At 39.9% G+C, this 26,957-nt stretch overlaps 1 protein-coding gene across 4 annotated transcripts in view; it reads left to right on the forward strand.

Moving 5' to 3' along the window:
* The window catches only part of LOC307033754 (uncharacterized protein), a 54,374-nt gene extending 30,195 nt beyond the window's left edge, over window positions 1-24,179 (forward strand). For 3 of the 4 annotated variants that reach the window (XM_079672333.1, XM_079672335.1, XM_079672336.1), the window contains 12 exons: window positions 1,900-2,040; window positions 2,130-2,189; window positions 9,666-9,821; window positions 11,030-11,132; window positions 11,518-11,785; window positions 11,880-12,372; window positions 16,475-17,639; window positions 18,107-18,210; window positions 20,213-20,375; window positions 20,492-20,610; window positions 21,088-21,151; window positions 22,303-24,179. In XM_079672333.1, the coding sequence (XP_079528459.1) occupies window positions 1,900-2,040; window positions 2,130-2,189; window positions 9,666-9,821; window positions 11,030-11,132; window positions 11,518-11,785; window positions 11,880-12,372; window positions 16,475-17,639; window positions 18,107-18,210; window positions 20,213-20,375; window positions 20,492-20,610; window positions 21,088-21,151; window positions 22,303-22,754 (3,288 nt within the window). In that variant the 3' untranslated portion in view covers window positions 22,755-24,179. The remainder of the gene's footprint in view (window positions 1-1,899; window positions 2,041-2,129; window positions 2,190-9,665; window positions 9,822-11,029; window positions 11,133-11,517; window positions 11,786-11,879; window positions 12,373-16,474; window positions 17,640-18,106; window positions 18,211-20,212; window positions 20,376-20,491; window positions 20,611-21,087; window positions 21,152-22,302) is intronic. The other variant, XM_079672334.1, reaches the window with a different exon arrangement.
* The last annotated feature ends 2,778 nt before the right edge of the window (window positions 24,180-26,957 follow it).

Here is a 26,957-nt window from a genome sequence, read left to right on the forward strand (position 1 = left end):
TGTGTGTCACAAAGGGTGGTGTTTGTCACAGCAAAGTAAAGGAGTGAATGATGAAAATAAAAGCAGACAGTCGCTCAAATGTCTGTCACAACAACGGGCTAAAACGGGAAGACTCGAGAGCCAGACGGATGGACTGACCTCAAGTTAAACTGCTCCACTAAGCCAACTTTAGGGAAGTGAGAATTAAACAGCATTTTAAGGGGATTTGCTCAAAAGGAAAACTTTCTCCTGTGGCTATAACACTGCTCTAGAAAAGGGATTCGTTTTCTGACAACACAGCAACTACACAGGTGATCATTCATAATAATTAAAAAATGTGTACAAGTATGTAGATTAGATAGAAGTAAACCCTTGAGGTTAAAGTAAACACATTGATTTCTATAAACTGACTTTAGTGTTTCCTCCCTCTGATCCGCCTGTTAAATTATTGAAAGAACAAAAATATAATCAAACTATTTAGGGATCATCACGTTAGGAGGTTATGGCATACAATAAGGAACATTTCAACACTGTAAGGTGTGTATTATATGGGGTACACTAACTTAGGATACCACAAACAATATCATATATTGAGGTCATTAGCCCAATTTTATACCTGTAACAAATGTTTGACTTGCCACCAAACATATTTATTAATATGTATTTATATTGTTGTTTTATTGACGTTACATTATATTTTCCTCATTGAATGTGTTACAGTCACATATGGTGACCTCAAGTAAGCTAACTGAATTTGACATTATCATGGCTTTGCTATCATGTTCTGTAGCAGTTGAGATATTCACCCAAAAACTAATTTGAGATAAAGGGACCAAAACACAGTTAAAAAAGAAAGACTGGCTAACAGGAAATACTACCAACAAATGCTAACGTTATCTTTTGTTCATTTTTTAGTTGGTCAGAAATACTAGTCACTTGCATTAGTTACTCTTTATTTTGTCTGGACTCAAGTCATATTTGATGAAGATTTAAAACATGTAATGTTATATAATCAGTTTACACTCCAAAATTAGCAATACACTGAATTTCAATTATTAGCCAGTTTAGTTTCCAAACACAGCTGCTAATGGTTAGCTAAGACGTTGCTATGTCCTTGTTTTAGCTGGAGCTCCTATCTATTTCTCAGTGTGTTACATTAACAAAATATAATTATACTATCATTGAAAAATGTAGGGGTCGGTGTCTTTCAGTCAAGGTCTTGGCGTGGGTGCCATTGTCCAGTCGGCTAAAGAAAAGCTGCATTGTCCAGTGTTTGCTTTGCACAGGAGTCCTTGAGTGACTGTTACAGGGCAACACATAAAAGGGAGATAAAAAGTCTGATAGTTTGAGTTTCTGTGATACCTTCCACACACACACACACACACACACACACACACACACACACACACACACACACACACACACACACACACACACACACACACACACACACACACACACACACACACACACACACACACACACACACACACACACACACACACACACACACACACACACACACACACACACACACACACACACACACACACACACGGAAAAGCCTAAAATAAAAGCCTAAAATAAATACTTTATATCTAGAGTGCCAGCTGACACAAGTCATTCTGTTAATCATCTGTTAATGCAAAGAAGGGAAACTTTGAAAACAAACATTTTTAGTTAAACACACCTTTGCTACTTTCTAGCTGTAGTTGATTAAACAGGCTGTCAGATTTGGCTCTTCTCCATTGCCAAATGCACACATACTGACACACACACACACATAAATACCTGGGAAATAACATTCACTTCCTGCTGTAATATCTACAAGTCTGGCCAAGTCTTTTCATTCTTAATCAGGTGTTTTGATCAGTAGATGACACACATGTACAAAGACAAATATCTTGTTTTTTTCTGCAGCTCCAGCTGAAGCAGGCCATCAGACTGGGCTCTCCTCCGTCCATCATGTGTGTGAAGAGAGCGGACGATGCTGGAACTATGTCTGAGGACGACGGCCTGCCCTGTAGTCCCCCTGAATACAACGCGCATCACACAGTCATGGTAACACATTATTGAGTGATGTCCTGCAGTATACCTGAATGCTATTTTCAGATGGCGCTGCTAACACTGATTTTGTCTCTTCATGTCAGAATAAGGCTCAGAGGAACAGCCGCATGAGTCTGGAGGGAGTAGACAGTGGCGATGACCAGGTAAACAAACACACCACCAATTCAGTTTGCACTCCTATTAAATGGTCGGATATTTTGATTTCAAAATGGTACTCTTCATGGCCAACTAACCCAGACTTTAAAGGGGACCTATCATGCAAAATGCACTTTTGTACATCTTTTATACATGAATATGTGTCCCCGGTGTTCCAGGGAACTCACCAAGTGTCAGAAAACACAATCCTCTCTATTTTCCTCCATACCCAAATCTCTTAAAAAGGGGCTGCAACGGATCTGATACAGACTGATCCAGATTTGAAAACTTCTATGACGTCACAGAAATGGCGCTACGGCTATTGGGCCAACTCCACCAATCAGGAGGAGACAGCCACGGACATTGCCGTTCGAAAGAACTGGAGACGCTGTAGTACATATGCCAGGCCTGTAGATGGTGCTGTTCTCACAGAATCAGCCCATGCAAAGACAGTGTTAAATTGATCGAAATGAGGAATGGCTAAAATGCATGATCTGTTTGGTATTTTGAAAAATAAAAAGTATAAATATGCCTTATATAGGTATGTTCCTACACTATATTATTCAAATATACCATGATAGATCCACTTTAAAGGACAAAGTTTAAACACGAGTTAATCAGACTTTACACACCTTCCTCTGGAGACACAAAAGGCTTTTTACAACTTAATTGGACAAATAAAGTAGAAAATGTGTGCCCATTTAAGTTCTGTTAAATTCAAAATAGATGTTGATATTATTTTTATCATATCTTTATTAATGCTAAGTAGCTTAGTAACATTTCCACGGACTGTTGCTAACACTGTAGGTAACATACACAAAGGTATATTTCTGAAACAGGAATCATGATTCTGTGCAATACAACGTGCTGACCTGATTTGTACAATCAAATATGAAAAACGAAGAAGAGTGGAACAGCCTAACAAGTGTGCCACTCTCTCTAACGGTTTCAACATAAACTGTACCGAAAATAAATACCTCACGATGTCTATTTAATTATGAACTTGCTTTACTTTCACATTTTTGGTGATAACAAACAAATGTAACAAAGTAACATATTTACCAACACATGTTCTACGCCACTACATACTTACATTAAAATGTGTGCTGCGTCGGTTCAGCCATTCTCCGCAAGGGTTTTTGAAATTGGTCCGTGCGCAAAGCATTGTGGGGTTTTTAAGGACGCGAAGTCTACCCATGTGCAGCCCCGAAATTTCCCCCAAACCAAGGACGCGGCCTCGGTGGAATTCCAAGTATGCTGGAGATTGGAACAGTCCTTCGGCGGCACTCGATGACGTAGCATCCTTGAAATATTGGCTTGGAAGCCAGATTGAGAAACGGCCACTGCTAGCTTCTTTATGCCATCTTTAATGCTTAATTAATAATTGTTGGATGTTTTTTTCACATGGGGACAGATAAACTCCCAAAGACAAACAAAATGACTGCCATGAAGAATTTAATATGTTTCACACGTGTTGAATTTACTGACAATGTAACTTTCTACATTGCAACTGTAAAGTACATCACTGCTTTCCGTCATCCTCCAAAATGATCCACTTCTAAACTCCAATATGTGGTGCTACAACCCAGTCTCACGGCATTTCGTGTTATAGTTACAACATTTAATCTATTGATTTGTGTTCACTTACACGATTTTCCCCTTTTCTTTTTTGTCAGACAGAATGATTTTAAAAGCAATGTAGGCTATTTCTATTGGTAGTATGTTTCGTGCCTGCACCACGTCTTTTTGTCCGGTCGGGTCTTGGAAGACCGGAAGCTGTGGGGTTTCATAAAAACATGTTCTTACTCAATATCAAGCCACGATTATTGTTTTTATTTTAAATCGTATAATGTTGGACTTTTTTTGCCATCAGTGAGGAAAATAAATGGGGCTCAGAGCCTCAGAATACTGAAATCTGTATTTTTTTCCTTTTAATTTGTTATTCTTTTCTAAATAACACACTGTTATTCACTCAACAATAACACACAATTATCCTTGTTTTTATTTATTTGTTTGATTCTATAATCTCTGGATTTTTGGCGTCCGTACAGGAAGTGAATTTCAAAATAAAGTAACAGGAAACAGACGTAGGCCTATATGGGACATTTCGAGGGACATTTCGAGGATCATTGCGATACACACCCACTGAACTGATTACCCAAGATCCTCAGCTATGGTTTAAGCTCGGTGATTGGATGTTTTAGCCGCAATGCACATTGGGATATGGTGTTAATGCGATATGAAATCTGAAAAACATTTCGGAGTTTAGGATGGCCTAAGACACTACACTGCTCATAATCCTCAAATATCGTTTGGGACTACAGTTCCTTGCCTTGACAAACCCTGTGATTAATCTTCAAGCTCTGGGATTGGATGTTGGAGTGGCAGTGTGCCAAGGTTACGCCGAGCGTCAAACAGCACTTTGAAATGTAACGAAACCACGGCAGACTATCCAAAACTAGACTTGAACTAGACCAGCTACACATGCTGGCTATTGTGTTTCACAAAATGTTCTATGGGACGTCTCTACTGGGAACGTTTTAGTTTTTTCCCAAAATTAGAAGTTGCCAGTATTAAACACATTGGTGTTATCAAATTTAAAACATATAGTTAATAAATGGGTGAAAATTGCTTGTGTCCATAATGGCCAGCATTAATATACCCACGTGACAGCTCATTGTTACTTTGTAATTTTACTCCATTACAATTCAGAGGTTAACCTGGTATTTTTACTCCACTACATTTATTTTAGTTACTTTGCAGATTCTGATTAATGATGTGAAATACTAACAACCCTTAAATCAGACTTTAGTTACACCTGAGTCAAATTCAGGGAAGGTGATTGTCAAGTGCTAACAATCAGGCGAGATATTTGATAGTTGGTGCTTGAAAAGACTAAAAATGTATCTGCAGATTCCTATAAAGTATATTCATTACTCGTTATTCTCTAATCGTTCATTAAAAACTGTATATAATGGCTATTTTGCACATCCCTTTCAAGATTTTCAAAGGCTTATTGACATATCATAAAAACTTGGGTCGCAGGTTCCTCAACAGTGAAGACATTCATATGTATAATATCAGTTAAAATAAGTGCTTCAACATAGTTAACATTGCAGGAAAGCAATATATTAGATGTTAAGTACTTTGTCAGGCTTAATATTTATCTGTTGATACCCCCAAAGCTTTTTTCTTATTTAAAAGAAGACCTTAACTTAAAGTATTCTTTAATGTTTAAATAAAGGTTAATTAGTTTTTCTGTTTTGCACATCCTCCTATTAATATCTTTGTACATCCGGCACTAAACTGTTTTATTGTAAAGATCACTTACAATATCTTCTTGATTTTATATTCTATATTTCTATCATTGACTTTCTACTTTTCCCCTAAATAACAGTTTGTTATTTACAAAAGAATAACAAATTAGAAGGAAAAAAATATTTTAAAAATACAGATTTCAATATTCTGAGGCTCTGAGCCCCATTTATTTTCCTCATTGACGGCAAAAAAAGTCAGACATTATACGATTTAAAATTAAAAACAATAATCGTGGTTTGATATTGAGTAAGAACATGTTTTTATGAACCACATAGCTTCCGGTCTTCCAAGACCCGACCGGACAAAAAGACGTGGTGCAGGCACGAAACACACTACCAATAGAAATACATTGCTTTTAAAATCGTTCTGTGTGACACGAAAAAAAGGGGAAAATCTTGTTGGTGAACACGAATCAATAGATTAAATGTTGTGACTATAACACGAAATGCTGTGAGACTGGGTTGGGTGCTATCATAGAAACAAATGACAGTGAGTGAATATAACCCCTTCCCCATTCAAGTCATCTCATGTGAATTCGATAGTAAAAACATCTCGTGATCCAATCTAATCACTGAAACATGACTAAATTAAAGGCGTGCAAATTGACCTCTTGCTCTTTTTACTTTTCCTAGTTGTATTGCCCTTTCTTTCTTTGTTACGTCTCTTCTTTCTCCCTCCTCTAATTGCTGTCTGTTGACCTACAGTATGAGTGTTTGTGCTTTAGCCCATGTGACCTGAAATGTGCCTCAAGCCAACTAACACCACTGTCGGTTAAAAATAATTCCTTCTGCTAAGTACTTTTCTGATGGAGAGTACCAATTTGCGATGTGGAAAATGTCCTAAAATAACTTGAGTATCCTTGTGTGGGCAAAAAGCACAGTAAGCAAAGTATGACAAATTAGCATTTAATGATAGTGCCGTTATAGCAATTGCAGACGGGTCTTTGGTTAGTCATTTACCCGCTAAAAGAACCACAAATGACCCGCTACAAAGACATGCGCACAAAACCTGGAAATATCCCTTTTTAAAGTGCATTCCTCACAAAGGAATGTGGTCAAAGAGTGCTGCAGTGACTTATCAATTGCAGTCACAGTGGCACTTTCTTTTTGAGATGTTCCACTCACTGAGAACTCACAGACTTCATAGAGACACAGATTTAGATTTTCACCTGAAAATGTACTTTAATGTCATTGCAGGGCAACCATATGGTTGTAGCTAGGCAAAACAAAAATTCAAGTAAGATTGGGTAGTTGGGTCTGGGTCAGTCTGTTTTCATATATACTGTCAAGAACAGATGGAGGTTCATTGAGTGGCTTTGAGATTTTAATAAAGGACTTTGTTTTTACTCCGGGTGTTAAAGCTGATCAGTATTTTTCAACACGCCCTTATACCTTTCACAGACTTATTAACAAATATGTTTTTTCGTCATTGAATCCCAAAACTACGGTGGCCAGCAGGTGCAAAAACGTCACGACGGCCCAAAACACTTCCATTTGAGAAATAACTAAAATGTCTGAATCGATCGAAATATAAAAACACAAATGTGCCAAAACACATGCAAATGAAGAAACATCTTTATCCACTAGACAACACATGTTCACCAACAATATTCACCAACTTCACGAAGACGTTAGTCTGCATGGAAACAGCAGGAAGCCCAAAACACAAGTGTATCTGGGACACTAAAAAGTGATGCACACATCTGGGACGGAGCGCTTGTTGACGTTTGGGGATTTTAAAGTTGGCCAACAATCACTGTAAACATGGCTTATTATTATTATTATTTTATTTTCACAATCCGATCGCATTATTCCTTCCAATATTATTGCAGATTGGCTGTAAGCTAGCTAGCTAACGTAGTTAACCTGGTCATATTGACAAAGACTTACAGTTAAGAAACAGGCTAACTCTGCTAACAGTGACAGTTGGCCACAGAGGTGTGCATCACTTTTTAGTCTCTTTGTGTTTTGAGCTTCTTGCAGCGTTTTTTATTTGCAGTGTTTCGTTTATGCAGCGCTTTTAGTAAATGCTGTGTTGGTGAATGTTTTCTAAATGCTGGGCATGTATTGTCCATGGTATTGTCAAGTTGGTGAAAATGTTTCCTCATTTGCATGTATTTTGGCACATTTGTGTTTTTATCATTTGCATTGTTTCTAAAGCTGCAGCCATTTCTCCCAATTCAAGTGTTTTGGGCCGATGTAGCGAGTTTGCATCATCCATCGGCCACCATATAAAACAGCGACTTGCAGATTTTGTGTTCTCACTCAGTTTTAAAAAAGAGTTGTGAATTGAATCATAAAGTACTTGGTTAGTTTTAGGGTATGATCATTGTTTGTTATATAACGTAAGTTATTTTATATAAATTAAGTACGTCCCATAAGTTGCGGACTGAACTAAATAACTAAATGTTGACTTGGACACAAAGAGGGGTCTCTTGGGTGGTTCGCTTTACGTACCTAAATTAGGTGTTTTATGTTCGTGAAGTAAGTAATGTTCGTTACAAAAGTAAGTTGAAATAATAGATTTTTATATGGGATATATGTTTGACCCATCCAGCTGCTCCAATCTCCTATGCCAATTTTGTTGCTCTTACTACAACTTCACCTGACTTGCTTCTATGCTGCCAGCATAATTACTATGGTCCTAGAGGTTGCCTCCTAACAATTAAAGTAAATATGGGTCGTAATAAGCCTATGCAGCCGTTTAGTGGGGAAGATGTTCAGATTTAGCTTCTAAGGAGCCAGATATTTCCTAAAGTACAGTGACCAAAACAGAAATACAACGAGAGTCTCAGATTTTTCCTGTTCCCACAAACACGACAAATGAATGCTAATTTTGCTATGTTCTTGCTGGATGTGTAAACAGAAAACTGTAAATGGACTTACTGAAGTGTGTGTGTGTGTGTGTGTGTGTGTGTGTGTGTGTGTGTGTGTGTGTGTGTGTGTGTGTGTGTGTGTGTGTGTGTGTGTGTGTGTGTGTGTGTGTGTGTGTGTGTGTGTGTGTGTGTGTGTGTGTGTGTGTGTGTGTGTGTGTGTGTGTGTGTGTGTGTGTGTGTGTGTGTGTGTGTGTGTGTGTGTGTGTGTGTGTATAGAGAGTGCATTCCAATGGTTTCTCTGGCAGTCAGCATGTCTGCTTGTAGTTATAGAGTTTCTGCTTTAACCCGCCTCTTTCTCTCTCATGCACAGACATGCACAGACACACATATACATAAAGCTCGATAAACAGAAATCTAGATGTTGACAAATAAAAAACGGGATTGTCTCTTTAGCTGTCTCACCATCCCTCAGTCTAGTTATGCGTTTTACTCAAAAGCAGGCAATAATGTGAGTTTTAAATGTTGAGTTCTTCCAAATCATAATCATGTCATATGACCACTAGTGGTATCTGCTAATAGCTTTAGTTTAATTTGCTGTTGTTTATGGAGATATTCATCTCTGAAACTTCTGCCAAGAAACCCAGTACAATGGATTAAGAAATACATTGTTTTTGGCTATGTGGAAAGAACTCAAGATATTTTCATGAAGAGTTCTTTTTTGGCGGCTCTTAGTTATTTATTTATCGATGAATCCGGTTAAAATAGTACGAGAAAAATAAAGACCTTTTTTTTAACATTAAAGCATGGAAACATGTCCTAGAGGAGCAACTACAAATATGAACAAGAAAATTTGCAAAATATGGCCGCTTTAAAACCTGGATTTTTTTTTTTATGTCTGTAAATCCTCTGTCTGTCTGTTCTTTGTCTGCCAACAAAGAAAAATAATAATAAAAAGGTTATTTCATTCAAAAATGGTGACTATAAGGAGAGTCATGATTACCGTTGGCAGTTGTACAAAAAAGTTATAATACATCACTTGAAGTGTGGAGATGTCAAACTGAATCATTTTGACTTTTTTTGTGGATAATGGATGAGAAAAGGGAAACGTCTCTAAGATGTATTGTTGAAGCAAGGGAAAATGTGAAAGTGATACTTCTCTCCAGTGATGACAGAGTAAGTCTTGGTGCTGCGGAGAAGTAGAGCTAATATTTATTCAGCTGGACCCCCCTCCCCCCACTGGTTTCCTTATCTCATCGTTTAAGGGAAACTCCACCTTTTACCACAATCGACTCTACCTGTGAGTGTTTCCCTGTTACTCAGTAATCAGTGACCCTCTGTGTCCTCTCTCCAGCAGTCCTGGTCGGGCTCCAGCAGAGCAGTGAGTCCTCTGGTGGTCCCGGGGGACTTCAGCCAGCCGGCCAGCCCCTTCGGCTGTCTGGATAACTCTGCTGCCAAACACAAGCTGGGCCTGAGACACAAAGCCTGCAACAGGAGGAAACACGTCTCTGTAAGACATTAATGCAAACACACAAACATCAGCAAATACACTCTCACAACCCAATAATGTCAATTATCAAAGCGGTTTGTTTAAACCTTGGTCCTCTCATAACATTTTACTGACCAATTTTAAAGGTCACCTATTATGCAAAATCCACTTTTTCATGTCTTTTATACATAAACATGTGTCCCCTCTGTGTAAAGACATTCTGGAAAAAAGATTCCCTCTCTTTTTTTCGTCCTGATCCATTTAAAGACCTGTCTGAAAATGAGCCGATCAGATTTTGGCCACTGTATGATGTCATAATGTTTTTTTGGCTTGTGTAACCATTATCCAAATATATATATATATATATATATCTTAGACCTATAATATATTGATGAAAAACAGTATATTAGGGGACCTTTAACTAATATTTTGACTAATGATGTTTTTTTTTTCATTGGCTAACATGGGCTTTTCTTTTTTAACTTGTATGACCATTTTTGTATCAATGTCTCCATCTTCATTGAGAAAACTAGGATTTAGTCAGCATATTTTGCATATCAGGGTTCTTAATCCCCAAGTCAATGGGTGTTTGGATAAATACCTGAATGAAGCTCAAGAGATGTGTTCTTTATTTTCTACAATATAGAATAATTCAGTAAATAACTTGGAGCTTCAACTTGTCTTAAAAAAAGCAGTTGCTAACAAATAGCTTAATTAGCTTGATTGGCTATTTGCTATTTGTTAAAAAAACAGTGAAACTCATCTACTAAGGGACCCTGAAATAATTATTTTAAATCCTAACGTTAGCTTTAAACTTATATAAAAGGTACAGTATCAGAGTAAGTAGGAAAGTATCATAAATGTTTTTCTCAATAACTTTCATATAATGGAGAAATCACATTAGCTTTTTGTCGATGGAACCAGTGTGATGCAAACTTTTGGGTTGGATTACTTAAACACGTAATTCCTGCCATAGTTTATTGGACTTCTCCTAGAATAAGTTGAAGCATTGACTGACGGATCCTCTGCAGCCAATCATAACATGATAGGTATACATGATGTGGTAATGATCATGTTGCCTGATTGTGCCAGCGATAGAGCCAGTGTCTTAAGCACTTAGAGCAGATTTTGCGACTGAAATGTGCCTCTTTTAGTTTAGGACAATCATACCAGTTCATGGTCGTAACTGATAAAGAGTATTTCTTTGTAAATGTTTTGTGTCAACGTAGAGGCTGGAGTTGAAATCAGAAGGAGACTCTGTGTTGGACGGGACACTGAACGCCTCCATAACAGCAGATTCAGAGGAGCAAGATCAAGAGAATCCAGCAGAAGGTCAGAACACTTCCTGCTCTGCTCAATTCTACTCCATCTTTTATTTTTGTATCAAAATGGTTGACTCTGCATGTATGGAAGATTCTCACTGCCAGTGTTTCAAATTCAATGATATAATCAAATTAAAATGACTTGTGTTTAAATAAACTATGCCCTGATTGAAAATATTAAATAATTATTATAATGATTAATTATTATTATTTAAGAAAAAAATGTCTTTTTTCAATTTTAATTTTGTCAAACATCTGCCGCACAAATAGGATAATGTAACTTTATTTAAGAAAAGGATTTCACCGTAACATTGGCATCTATAGACTTCCATATACTTGCTGCCAGTGTATCATCGGCTTGACCTCTGAGACCTTTGCCTCTGTCTGTGGTCCAGGTGTAAGAGCTGATGAGCTGAAACCAAAGGAGGAGAGGGAGGAAGAGGAGGAGGAAGAGGAGGAGGAGGAGGAGCAGCCAAAGCATTCCAGACGCTCCCTGCTGAGCGATGAGGAGGAGGACGAGTGTGAAGTAGAACAGGAAGTTTCTCACGGCCCGGACACTTCCTCTCTTACGGAGCTGAGACTCCCAGAGGAGGAATCCCCGGACACCAGGCCCCTGCCCCCCTCCGGGCCCGGCTCCAGAGCCTCCTCTCCGGACAGTCCCAGGTGATTAGACATCATTTCCCCCATGTTTTCTCCACTTCCTGTCTGTCTCTGTTTCCTCATTCTAACAATCTGACTCCTTGATATCTGCTTACAGAGCCACGCCGGAGCCCCCTGCTGGTCCCAAAGAGTATCTGCTCGACCCTCTGAGCATCACCTTTGGAGCGGAGGAGGTTGACTCGAGCGGAGAAGAAGATGGAATCCAGGAGAACAGGGTGGAGGAGGAGGAGGAGAGCTCCTTCTTACAGGAAGTGCTGAGCTCCCTGAAAACTCCCCTTGCGTCTTGCTCACTGATGACTGAAGGGGTCGACCTGGAAATAAAGGAGGAGGTGAAGGAAAGAGAAGTCGTGGAGATAGAAGGAGAGGAGGTGGAGGAAGAAGAAGAGGAAGAGGTGGTGGAGCCTGTTGGTTATCAGGCTGCTCCTGTTGACTCCATCCTGTCACATCAGTCTTCACAGGAAGAGGAAGAGGTTTCCACTTTAAGCACTGCTTATTGTCAAGATGTTGAACAAGAGGACAACATGGAAGTTAAGGAAGAAGCAGCCTTAGAGGAAGAGGAACTAGTGGTGGAAGAAGTCAGTCAATACTGCGTATGTATCTCTTACTCATTTCTCAAAATGGTGATTGTTTTATATCGAACACAATGGGATGATATGCTTGGTCTACTTTGTTTTGTGTCTTGTCAATGACTTAAGATCACGTAAATGAACATATTTTGCCAGGTCGCAGGTGTTTTTCTAAAGAGCATTTGAGGTGTTTTGTTGTTGTAATACTTGTTTCGGCCACTAGTGCAACACTACACCATAGAGATTTCTCAATTCTTAAATGTCCCCTCCTCGACTCCTATCCTCGAGACTTGGTGCCACCCACAGGAGATGCGAGCGGAGGAGTCGAGGAGGGGAACTGAGGAGAGAGGAGGGGAAACAGCAGGCGGTTAGATAAGAACTCCTCTCCTCTGAGCGGTCATTTTAAAGAGACGTCCATCAATGATGACAGGAGGCACAGCAGCCCTCTGTCTGATGGACAGATGTGTTCATGACCACTGATATATTTACTTTGATTCATTCACAGTGTGGTATAATGAGACAACAGGCTACAGATGCGGGGACACACACACACACACACACGCACGCACGCACGCACACATATATTTATATAAATATATACAATTTCAGAATCAAAAGTATGATAGCACTCTCATAATAACACAATCAGAGACTGGTGTATTCCCCCCCCCCCCCTCTCTCTCTAGTCGCTGAAATGGGGAATTGAAATTACGGGCCAAAAGTTGTATTTACAAGTAGCCTATTAAAAGTAAGCAGAGGACACCAAACCAACTGAGACCCGCCTGTCCGCCGCATCTATGCATTGTACAACACACCTACACACTGTACCACACGCACCTACACACTGTACCACACACACACCTACACACTGTACCACACACACACCTACACACTGTACCACACACACCTACACACTGTACCACACACACACACACACACACCGTACCACACACACACCTACACACTGTACCACACGCACCTACACACTGTACCACACACCTAAACACTGTACCACACACACACCGTACCACACACACACCTACACACTGTACCACACGCACCTACACACTGTACCACACACCTACACACTGTACCACACACACACCGTACCACACACACACCTACACACTGTACCACACACACACTGTACCACACACACACCTACACACTGTACCACCAGCACCTACACACTGTACCACACACCCACCTACACACTGTACCACACACCCACCTACACACTGTACCACACACCCACCTACACACTGTACCACACACACACACACCTACAAACTGTACCACACACACCTACACACTGTACCACACACCTACACACTGTACCACACACACCGTACCACACACACACCTACACACTGTACCACACGCACCTACACACACACCTACACACTGTACCACACACACCTACACACTGTACCACACACCCACCTACACTGTACCACACACCCACCTACACACTGTACCACACACGCACCTACACACTGTACCACACACGCACCTTCACACTGTACCACACACGCACCTACACACTGTACCACACGCACACCTACACACTGTACCACACACACACCTACACACTGTACCGCACGCACCTACAGTACACACTGTAACACACACGCACCTTCACACTGTACCACACCATACCTGCCAACCCTACCGATTTGGGCGGTAGTCTACCGCTTTTTACATGTTTCTACCGCCTACCGACTTAGCTGGCTTTCCCTACCGATCTTCCCAAACTATAACAAATAAAAATGACACTCCAGAGACACTGGACTCGACTTTTGGTGGACACCGTTTGCAGCGTGTCTGTGATTGCATCATACCAACAGTCCGTTGTGTTTCTGAAAGATAAACAACGTGCAGACCGGGGGTAACGCTGCGGGAAAGGCAGCGTCACCCCCGACGAGGCATTTGAGTCCTGCAGGATTTCGCCGTTAATATCAGTGTCTCGAAAAGACATGTTGGCGACTGAAAGACATCCAGTGTTTGGTCTTTTCCGGAAGCATCCTACAGTGTCTCAACTGAAAGAGGACCACAAACACACACAAAATATAATACAATTTTGAGATTTGGGTATATTTATCTCCCGTTCTTTCACTTTTTCTGACATTTTCAACATCAAACAAGTCGCTAATGTCTCTGTTTAGTGAACTACAGCAATCTGAAAGCCTGTACATTATTTATATCACACTTTATCAGTAGACAAATGCAGGAAATGACTTTTTTTAATGCAGTATTTTCTGATATATCGCACAACACAGATACTTTGCTCTTTGCAAACCTTTGACTCTAATATGTCATCAACATGAAACAAGAATATGAAACTGGCTTTATCCAATGTTCACACAAGAGTTCTACATCCTTACACATCCTTCATATACACTGTCTCAACTGAAAGAGGACCAGAAACACATTAAAATATAATAAAATGTGGAGACTTTGGGATATTTATCTCCCATTCTTTTACTTTTCGGGCATTTTACAGACCAGACATGTCGTTGATACCAAACTACCACTTTTTTCTGAAAAATGCACAAAATGATGCAATACATGTTAAATACATGGTTTATACATGTAATTACTGGGGTTCCATTTATTGTGATTACCTAATTTGGGCGTGCACATTTTTCGCGCGCAAACCTACCTCTTTTGGATTTGGAAAGGTTGGCATGTGTGCCACACACACACCTACACACTGTACCCCACACACACCTACACACTGTACCACACACACCTACAGCTCCTAAAGCATAATCAGGCTACAGCCGTTGTGTATTTTATTATGTGAAGCACTAAATGGTCTTAGAAAAATATCGACTCTTTGTTTGTAGATATCTACTAAACTACAGCAAACAAATACAGAGAGTAATGTAGGCCTGTTATACTGAGTGATATCTATTGTACACACTGCTCTGCTTTCTACACGGACCTCACAGCTGTTCTCTCTAAAAACATCGCGACGCGATGAAAGCAGTTTCTAAAATAATATCCAGGGAATGCATGCAGAGCTGTCATTGCCTGAGATAAGTCCGGCCGTGCGTCACTCCTCCACCATTCCCGGAAATGCATCCGCGGAGGAGCCGTGGAGGAACCATCAGTGTATCCTCGATTATAGCTCCTCCAGAGAGCCTCCTCCTCGATGCTCGATGCTCGGTCCTCGAAGTGCATTTAGAGAAATGACATGTCCTTCAACATGGCGCGCTGAAATCCATTTCCGGGTCACTACCGGAGGACCGAGGATTCGAGAAGGGGACATTAGAGAAATGGGAAAGGGCCCATGTTCTAAACTTTTAGCATTCATGATTCATGAGTTTACATTTTTTTTATGTGCTCTGAACACAAAGACCTTAACAGGTGTTGGCAAGTTATTTCATTTTCCTGGCATGCTTTTCTTTGCCTAGAAATGTATCTGAATGATATCAATATACCCTGTAATAATAAGAGAGTGCATAGAGAAATTAAAACTCACCTGGAAAAAAACATCTGACGTTTTATTCCTATTTGAACATGTTGCATATCGGCCTCTTGTGGTCAGAAGTAGTATTACAACAACAAACACTAAATATGTGCTCATCAACCGAAATTCACCAGTCAATACATTTTCTTTCCAATTTTTTGGAAAAAGAGTAATTTAAATTAGGATCCCAGCCAAACCTTTTTTCACAACTGCTCAGAGGAAAAAAAGCTATGAAACCAAATGTTATGTTTTATTGTTATGATTTCTATATTTGTTGATGTCGGTATCATGTTAAAACTCCAAAATCATAAACCATTTCGGCCATTTTGGGTGGGAGCAAAATATATTTGTAAACACATATTTGTAACATTGACATACTGTAATATATATCGCCCTGTCAAGTTGTTAAGGAGAGCATGCTAACTACAGATCTACACAACCAGCAGACATGAAGCAACATTAGCATTCCTTCAAGTCGTGTTTCTGTTCACCCAAAATTCATCCTCCTTTAAGCTCTGTTTTTGGTCTCCACCAGAAATATCTGGCTCTTTGGCAACTAAATGCTCCATCTCTCCTTAGCTAACTGTATCCTCTGTGGTTACAAAAACAAATCTCTACTTTCCTTATGTTCCTCTGTGCTTTATTTTCCAGCGAGAAAAGGAAGAGGACGCAGAAGAAGACGATCCCGAGGAACAAAATGATACAGGAAACACCGTAAACAAGGCAGAGGAAGAGGGAAGAGGAGAAGAAGAGAGTGAGGGAGAGGAGGAGGCCATTGAGCTGAAGAAAGAACCAGAGGTGGAGGTGGAGGAAGCCGAAGAAGAAGAGGAGAGAGTAGAGGAAGAGGAAGCAGAGGAAGCAATAGAGGAAGAGAGCGACGACGCAGAAGAGATGACGGAGGCGTTTCCTGATGCAGCTCATGATGACATACAGCTGCAGGAGGAAGATGAGGGTGTAGTTGTTGTGGTTGGAGATGATGGTGAAGCGATGGGTGATCAGGTGCATGAAAGTCATGTAGCTTCTGATCAAAGCATAGAAGAGGAGAGGGAAGATGGAGAAGAGAGGATGGAGGAAGTCATAGAGATCAACATGGAAAAATCTGAGCAAGAGGAAGATGGTGAAGCAGATCAAAGTGAGCTAAATCTGCAGGAAGAAGGTGGAGAAACACCACATTCAGACATGAAGCAAGTGGGAAAAGAACAAATAGAAGAAGTTTCTGTCAAGCCTTCTTATTTGTCTCTCCCTGAATCACACCACGAGCCTCCGTCACCTGAGAGTGGAAGCATCTCTCCCAGCAAGACCTCCACCATCCACATTAATCTACTCTCTCCGAGCTCAGAGAAGGCCCCATCTTTCTTCCCAAAGTCCCCACCTGACACACAGCCCACAGAAGGTGAGACGCCTCAAGAAGCTGAGGAGCAGAACGCAGAAACAGAAGAAGAAACATCTGATAATGTGGAAACAGTAGAAGAAGAGAAAAAGTCAGCTCTCGAGGAGGAAGCTACACTTCCTGTCTCTGTGGAGGAAAAGGTCAACCAGGTGTCCAGCCCCACCCGCTTCACCATCACCCCCGCCTCGCAGAGGTCGCTGTCTGTCGGGGACGAAGAGGAGAGTTCCACGCCTCCTTCCTCCCAAACCACATCTTCATCGTCCTCTGACACAAGGCCCCAAGAGGTGGAGGTCAGTAAAGGGAAAGCAGAGCCAGCGAAGGTTGAAGTGGTGTTGAGCCCGGGAAGAGCGAGGAACGCAGGGACCCCCACCACCACGTCGTCATCATCCAATCATCCGCAGACCCCAGCTGTTGCAAGCACAGAAGGTGAGGACGTTAATGTGTCCAAAAGAACATCATGGACGTTTTTGTTTTTGGGTTCTTGATTGGTCTCTGAAATCGAAGTTGCTGTTGTTTTTTGATTTTATTCTTCTTTTTTTCTTTTTTTTATAATAGTATGATTATATTATTACGCACTACATTATTACTTGTCTTATTCTTGGTCTTTTTTCAATACAATTTAATTTGCTGATGTATATTTTTTACGATTTCTTTATTTTCTTAAATAATAATATTTTAAATATTCTTTACACAACCAAACAAAGAATCAAACAGCAGATATATTGCTTAAAAAAATCTATATTTATACATAAATTAAATAACATACATTTGTTGCAAAAACATGTTTTTATATTAAAGAGTATGTCTGCTGCATGTCAAATGAGGAGAACTCGTCCTTTGGAGTTAAAACGAATCTAAACCACAGACCAACTTTTCCACTCTCCCTCCTACAGAGAGCTCCATGGCGATGGAGGGAAACTCCGACAATCCGTTTGGAGTTCGGCTGAGGAAGACGTCGGCTCTGCCTCGCTTCAGCTCAGAGGAGGAAAACACAGAGGTGCGTCTCCGGACTTTGTTCTTACTATTATACGTTTTGCTTCCAAAATATCCCTAAGCAACACACGTCATTCTTAAAAAGCATTGAAGATGGTCAGTTCTGAGGGTTTCTGCAGGGACATATGGTGGCCCATTTACCCCAGTAAAGGAAAATAAACAAAAAAAACCTGAAAAGTCATTATATTTAAAAACTTTCTTAAAAAAATGACTTATAATAATATATCTCAGAATATTGACTCAGGTTCTTAAACTTTTTTTCACGAAACTGTGTTTCAGGGCTTCTTAACATTTAACGTGTCATACCCACTTAACAGGAAGAAACTCAGCTAACTGACGATATGAACAATTCTTACCTAAACGAAACACAAGGGTAATACCAAGCCAACGCACTTAGCACAGAACTCACTGTAGAAATATTGTATTACTTGTCGGATCTGCACAAACAAGATATCAGATTTAAAGCTGAGATTCCACAGATTCCAGAGGTATAAGTCTCATCGGAGCAGCGAAGGCAAACCCAGACAACACGCCACGTAGCTTTACGGAGCCAAAACGGCAAATACGTCTTACCTTTGCTGTTTTTCTGATCAAAAGTTGTGTTCAATGGCATTAAAACGATAAAAACGCTGCTGAAGTTTAATCCAATATCTCTGTGTCACTTTGAAATGAATACTGATAATCCATCATTCCAATTTTGTCAAAAACTGAGATTTTATATAGAGTGTGTGAGAGCTACAACCCAGCTTCCGGTTTGGGGCATGTATCAGTCTATTCACCAATGGGTAATGTTTAGATGGATTTGAGGAACTTCCCCTCGATTCTATTGGCTCTAACGGTTAAAAAGAGGTGTCAATCATCAAAATTGACGAGGGGCCCAGAGATTTGGCAAATCCACCCAAATGACCCCAGAAGTGTTTCGTTTTTTTTATATCTCTTTAAAAAGGTAAAATGTCACTTGTTTTGCATCAATCTTGATACAGGGTACTTATTATATGTTATAGTTTGGATTCCTAACGCTTTTAGTCTACTAACCCATCATTCAAGGGTGGTTTTCACTATAAGTAATGTTTTTTTTGTTGGACGGACACTATAATTTAATTTTTTTTCTTCTGAATTTACTTTAAAATAAAAACCATCTATATTGATTCTGACTTTTCTACATCCAACTCACAGGTTTATCTTTGGTTATTAATTTACCCCTTTTAGAAGTGAAGATATAGTCATTTCTTCTGGGAATGTCATTTTCAAGCCTGAGACCTGGAAAACAGGCTCAGGGCTTAACAGGTTAATATGATGACTTAAAATAAAAGTTTATCATTAGTTTAGATACTTAGTCTATTTTGCCAATTTTTGGAAAATTGGCTTCCGATCTGAAGTTGTTTTAACTTAATCCAGGAAACTACAAGTTACCAAAATGCATCATCAAAGGTGTTTTAGTGTATTAAGGCAGCTACAAGTCATATTTAACAATAGATCAAATAACAAATTGTATATGAAAGGTGGTGCTCATAGTGACCAACCCACAGAGAACTGTCACTATACACTGCAGTTTCCCTCGGTACTAACGATTTTGCGTCTTTAAACTAATTGTTTTGTTAGGGTACAAGCTCTTAGGTTTTCTTGGAAAAACAAAACAAAAGCAGAGTTTAAAATAATGGGGGCCCATTTACGCCAGTAAAGGAAAATAAACAAAAAACCCTGAAAAGTCATTATATTTAAAAACTTTCTTAGAAAAATGACTTATGATAATATATCTCAGAATATTGACTCAGGTTCTTAACCTTTCTTTTCACGAAACTGTGTCTCATTTAACATTTAACGTGTCATACCCACTTAACGGGAAGAAATTTGAGACTTATTTTGCCCCCTATATCCTGGATGTGTAAATAATAACTGATTACTTGCGTGTTTCTGCTGAACCCAAGTGGAAAAAAAAAGTATTGAATGCAGGTGTAAAATACGTTTTGTATTGAATCGTTGTATTTATGTTTTATCTTATTCAGCCTTCCATGGAGCCTTCAGCTCAGCCAACCAGCTGTAGAGTTGAGTCTCCGCAGCCAATCAGTGTTAAGCCCTCCATAAGTCAGCCTATCAGCAACAAGCCCGCCCTCCCTAAGAAACCTGACGTACAAGGAGACAGTGGAGGGAAAAACAAGCGCATGACAGGTTTGTACACACAGATAAACACAATTTTTATTTTCCATAAACTATTTGGCAATGCTTACAGCATCCCAAAGACTTGAGCTGTGGTGTAACAGTGTCTCTGCTGTGTATTGATTCAGATCCAGCTGCAGCTCGGGGTGTTTCTGCTGGCTCTGAGTCTCCCAGCTGGATTTCGCTGGCCAAACAGAAACAGAAGATCTACAAAGATAACTCCCTCGATGAGGTCTCTGTCAGGAAGGTAATATGTGTGTTTGGATTTGTCTTTTATGTGGACACATTTCCCCAAGTGACAGGGAAAGAAGTTCACTTTGGTTCATCTTTATTGTCCTTGTTAGTAGGAATTTGATTTGCAGCAGAACACGAAAAACAACAACAGAAATCACACAAAAATACAACAATGACTTATTGTTTACCTTTATCGGTTCAGTCAAAAGCTATTTTTACCGCTTTAGCTCGTCCACCATGGTTAAGTACCTCATACAATAATATTACAATATCTAAATATCCCTTTAACACTAGGGCTGTGACTGGTTTATCCAATATGCTGACATGGGGTTTAGGTTTTGGTTCAGTCTAAAATGACATGGTTCAGATGCAGGTGCTGTTGGATGTGATGGTGGTACATCCTGTTTTGGCCTCCATGTGTTAACAGTTACACCCCCACACATTTTCCGCCACATAATTTATAACTGAGTGTGCTGCTCTCTGTCATCAGGAGGAACCGGAGAGGAAGAGTTCCCTGCCAATGAATGTCAGCTCAGCGGCAAGTAACAAAACAGGTCAGAACACACACACACACACACACACACACACACACACACACACACACACACACACACACACACACACACACACACACACACACACACACACACACACACACACACACACACACACACACACACACACACACACACACACACAGCAGTTTACTCTGCAGCTGATACAGTATGTGTTTTTGTTTTGAATTTACTGTCCTACCAAAGCTGCGTCTAAAGTGTCCTCTAAACTTCCTATCACACCATTCAAAGCCAAAGTATAACATTAAAGATCCATTTGAGTTTTAGTAAAGTCAAGTTTAACTAATGTGTTTGAAGGACTGCTTATTTCAGTAACTCCATTTACAGTTTTCTGTTTACACATCCAGCAAGAACATAGCAAAATTAGCATTAGTTTGTGGGAACATGAAAGATCTGAGACTCTCGTTGAAGTTCTGTTTTGGTCACTGTACTTTAGGAAATATCTGGCTCCTTAGAAGCTAATCCTGAGCATCTTAGTTTTTCTGCTTTCAACTACAACTTTTTGTTCAATTCTGACCTCATGTGGACAAACTCTGCTACTGCAACAAGCTCGACAAGAGTAATTTTACACAAATATAATTGGGATTTATTTTCTTAATTGCTGAGGAATGTATTACATTTCTGAATATATTTTGAAGAAAGAAATGCCCTACATCAAGAAACAAACAAAGACTGCTCTGAAACTGGTATGATTGAAATATAATCATGTATTATATTATATACTATAAATGATGCTCATGTATATTCACAGATAGAAACTATATACAAATAAAAGGATATAAAGGATTTATTTGGACATTAAATATATTTAAGTATAAAAAAATTGGTTTTCAGAAATTGCTCAGTAAATATGAAGATGTTTCCAAACCAAATAAGCAAAATATCTATTTATTTATTTCCGTTTATATTTTAATTTTATGTATACCCAAAAATACAGGAGTCAAACGTGTCAATACATTTCTAAATGCTGCTAAAACTGAAATAAACAAATTAAAAAGAAATAATTATACTTATGACATATGACAAAGAAACAAAACAAATATGTTTATATACATTATTTTTTACTTTTTAAATGCATCTTTAATATTAAGAGTGGCTTTTTGTTTGAATATTGTTTTTTCTCCTTCCAGTGAGTGCGTTGGAGATCGGTAAGTCTGCAGCGTCAGCAGAGAAGGAGTCCAGGAGGCCTCCCACTCCGGTCCCCCCTCAGCCTCCTAAACCCCAGTCCTTCCCCTGCCCCGTCCCTCCAAAGCCCCAGCTCCCCCCTGCCACCGCCAAATCTGCCCCCCAACTTCACTCCCCTCAAAGATCTCTGTCCCCCTCTACTCCCACTCCTGTTCCCCCAAAAGCTCCTTCTTGCACATCCCCCTCAAAACCTTCCCCCACATCCAAGTCACTTACTTCCCCTCCTTTTTCAACAAAAATCCCGGAAAAATCCAAAGCTCCGGGGCTCCCCGGCCAGACCCCTGCCTCCCAGCGGGGCCAGCCCCCCCCTACCCTGCCCCAGGATGAGCCACCCTGGATGGCGCTGGCCAAGAAGAAGGCCAAAGCCTGGAGCGAGATGCCCCAGATCGTCCAGTGATGGAAAGAGATATGGCTCCATCAAAGAGTCTGGATGGACATTTGCACACAGTTGTTGTTTTCTTACTTTCTGGTTTCTGATTGGTGCAAACCCTCCAATCAGTGCTGAAGAGAGGCTCAGTGTAACTCCTTCTTCCTTAATGTTGCACATTCATGTTTCTAAATGACAGACCAATGCATCTTACTTGACGTGGATACATGTTTTTCCCAACAGTCTAAGTATGTTAAAATGTGCCTAAATGAAAGGAATGAATGCAGCAGATATGTACAAATATGAACTTTTATCCAAAATAACTCGCATCATTTCACTTAATAGTTCAGGGATGACAACATTATTTTATGAAGGATACTTTTTCCACAGAGAGTGATGATAAAGAGACAAAGGTGTGTGTGTGTGTGTGTGTGTGTGTGTGTGTGTGTGTGTGTGTGTGTGTGTGTGTGTGTGTGTGTGTGTGTGTGTGTGTGTGTGTGTGTGTGTGTGTGTGTGTGTGTGTGTGTGTGTGTGTGTGTGTGTGTGTGTGTGTGTGTGTGTGTGTGTGTGTGTGTGTGTGTGTGTGTGTGTGTGTGTGTGTGTGTGTGTGTGTGTGTGTGTGTGTGTGTGTGTGTGTGTGTGTGTGTGTGTGTGTGTGTGTGTGTGTGTGTGTGTGTGTGTGTTTTAAGGCAGTGATATATTCTCACATTGAGGAATGTGGAAAATATTGTGACCAGAGCGTAAAATGGGATAACATGCAAGCTAAGCTGGGGAAGAATTTGTACAGGTCACAAGTTTCGGTCAAATTTGCTGAGTCATGATTCCTCAATCTGCATCAGGTTATCCACTGACACTCAACTGCTGTCTGTTGTGTTGCGTGTGCTGAGTGTGTCAACATGACGCAGGTGGTTTATTGTAAATTGTATTTTAAATGTTCTCTTTTTGATATTTGGAATACGTAACTCTCACAGTGTCTGTCGGCATCATACAGAAATCTACAAAAGAGTAATCGGATCAGGAATCAAGAAAAAATGATCATATTGTTTTTCACGTTTTTAATACTTTTGTCTACATCATGTTGGCAGCGTGTTGAGTGCTTATGAAACATTTTTCAATAATAAATCAAAAACTTGTAAATGAACAGAAAACATTACACTGCGGATTAATGATAACTAAAGGAGTACAAATCTAAATATCTCAGTGACTATATATGTTTATTGCATTTTGCCTTTGGAGAATTTGTCTTGTACATAAAATGTGCAGTAAAGAACAAATGAAATCAGTGTTTCTGCTTGTCATGTTTCTGTGGAGTTTTAAAGGAAATGTGTTTTTCTAACGGCAACTCAGTCCATCCGTCTGAGTTGAAATGTAATAGTTGCAAACCACTGTATCGAACACTCAAAAGAAAGCATGCATGTATTTTGTGTCTCTAATTAAAGCATTTTTATTTTTTAACCCACATGTCTGGACTTCATTTTCTCCATGCCGTTAGAATATATGTTTATAGTGGTAAATCAGGTTTTGAATCTGGCATAGAATCTGGCCACCTAGAAGGATAATACCGTAGTCAACATAAGGATAGTTAATAATCGCAATAAAAATGTTACACTTGGTGGATATTTCACCTATTATGATTTTTTGGGTTTGCCCTTTCCAAGGTTTTTGTGCAATTCAATGGTCTGCAAAGGCAAAAAAAAATCTCTCCCACACACTGCCTGAAACGCATCCAGACGTAACATAATAACATCACATCTGGTTTCAGACAGAGGGTGAAAAGAGGTGCTGCAGCACAGGCATTATGAGAGTGAAAAACACTTCCACTTTCAACCCTAAAACAGCATATTAAAGGGGCTTTAAAGAAATACACTGTCAATTTAGTTTTGCAATTTACCAAGGAAAGTTCAAAGGTCAACATTAAAGCAGTACAGTCTGAGATATCCTGGTTATTAGACCCCCCATGTGGTTCAAGCTCCAAAACAATGAACCTCAATGTCTGTTTCAAACTCCACGCCTCAGTTTGTAAGGCCCATTTGATATATATTTGACTTTAATCGACTAATAGCTTAAGTAAACTCACCCTCATATGAACAAATCTGTGTAATGCCCCTTTAAGTAACTAATACTTGACAATAAGTCAAGTCATAACAATTAGTGGCTCAACAGATTGGACATTAAATGTTTGCAGTGAAACTTATTTGTCATGAGCACTAACTTTAAACAAATGACGTGCAATATTTTTGAACAGATTTACATTAACATGTATGCACATCTGTGAAGTGTGTGTGACTTATTCTCTATTCTCGTGTGTGGCCAGAAATTGAGCCAAGTGTTTGTGTACAACATGAGCTAATTTGTGTGTGTGTGTGTGTGTGTGTGTGTGTGTGTAGAAGAAGCTGAAATCAGTGAGAAGGCTGCTTAAACTCCCCAGATGTCTTTTCTGGGTGAGTTAGGTAACACCGCTGCTGCCCTCCTTCTAATACGCGCACAGTCTCACACACACAAAAACACACACACATTTCTGAAGTGGACCGGCCAAGATGTCTGATGTCTGCCAAGTATCCATAGCAATGACTGCTGGGTGCTGACCTCCTCAGTTACAGGTTACATAACCGACCGACTTGGCAGCATTCACAGAGGTGAGGAAGAGAATAAGGGAGGTTTGGATGGGGGGGGGGGGGGGGGGATTTCATGTGGATTTAGGCCACTACGATTGGTAAGAGATTTTACAAACTTTCCATGTAGGACTTGCATAAATAAAAAAGCTACTTATCCGAATGTGGAAAAATCTTCTTAGAGTTGAAAGTAATTACAGTTCTCATAATTCTGTGGTGAATCAATTTAACGCGAAACTACTTCCATGTCTGATAGTATGTGTGTCAGACATTATAACTTTTCTGCCTGGAGGCGTGACAAATATAAAACTTAAGCAACCAGAAAATAGGATTAATTCTCCCACAGTGTTCAACCTACTGTGTCACTTTACATCATTTGGTACAGTTCAGATTTGGTATCATCTTGAAATAAGTTGCCTACTTTAGCAACTAGCTACAGCAGGCAACAGGACACGATTCTGCTATCGGAAGACTTCTGCTTTTTGTTTGCAGTAGCCCACATTTAGTCTGATACGACCAATCACGTTCAAGCAGGTTTTGGTTGCATGGAGAGAAAAAAAAGGCGTGGAATACAACAGAGGCGAGTCCTGTAATACCATTGGCTATCGTCAAACAACTGTTTGCAGATTTTTAACTTGACACTTGTGAAGTACTCTATTAGTTGATGCCATATTGTTAGCAGATTTAGACTTAAACCTTTTGTCTCCTGCAGCAGAAAGGTGAATAATCTCAGTCGTTCAAGTTTAGCCATTCATCACGGCGTTATTTATTTTAGGCACACATCTCAAGAGGCTTGAGGACAGACAGAGAAGGGGCGTGACTTCCGACGGTCTTATACCCTAGGTAGTGACATCATCAATCATGTGGTACAGCAGCTAACCAATGAACACAGTTAGTAGTCGCAGCTACTTACATAGACAATGTGGTGCACAGTAATAATATAAGTCATATACAATATACATATATCTATGTCATTCTAACACTCCCACTTATTACTTATGTGCTTCTGTACATCTGTTCATATTTATAACAAAACAAATGGAATACATGGTACACTCCAATGTGGATTTCTTCAACACATTTTTATTTTTTTATTTTTTTATGCACCAAACATAGCAACTGCAAACTTTTTCAGTTTTATTTTGGACACAGGTTTAGTCATGACATCTGCTACCATGTCGTCCGTAGGGCAATAAATCAAAGACATCTTTTCTTCCCTTATGGTAGACCTGATGAAGTGGTACTTGATGTCCACGTGTTTACACCTTTGCCTACACACCGGACTCCTGACTAATGCCATCGTCCCCTGATTGTCCTCATTGATGACTGTCTTCCTGTACACATAGGTATCCATACCTGCCAGCAGCTGCTCCAAGTAGATAACTCTTGTATTGTTAAAGCAAGCGCCATGTACTCAGCCTCGCATGTCGACAATGCTACTGTGGGTTGTTTCTTGCTTCTCCAAGAGACAAGTGAACTGTCTTTGGTCAAGCCCACACAATACCCTGTCGTACTGCGTCTGTCGCCTGTATCTGCAGCCCAGTCAGCGTCACTATATGCCACTAGACCCAGTTGCTCGCTGCTCTTTTTGAAACAGAGCTGTTTATCTGAGGTCCCCCTG

This window comes from Notothenia rossii, assembly GCF_949606895.1.
Source record: "Notothenia rossii genome assembly, chromosome: 3".
Taxonomy (NCBI): domain Eukaryota; kingdom Metazoa; phylum Chordata; class Actinopteri; order Perciformes; family Nototheniidae; genus Notothenia; species Notothenia rossii.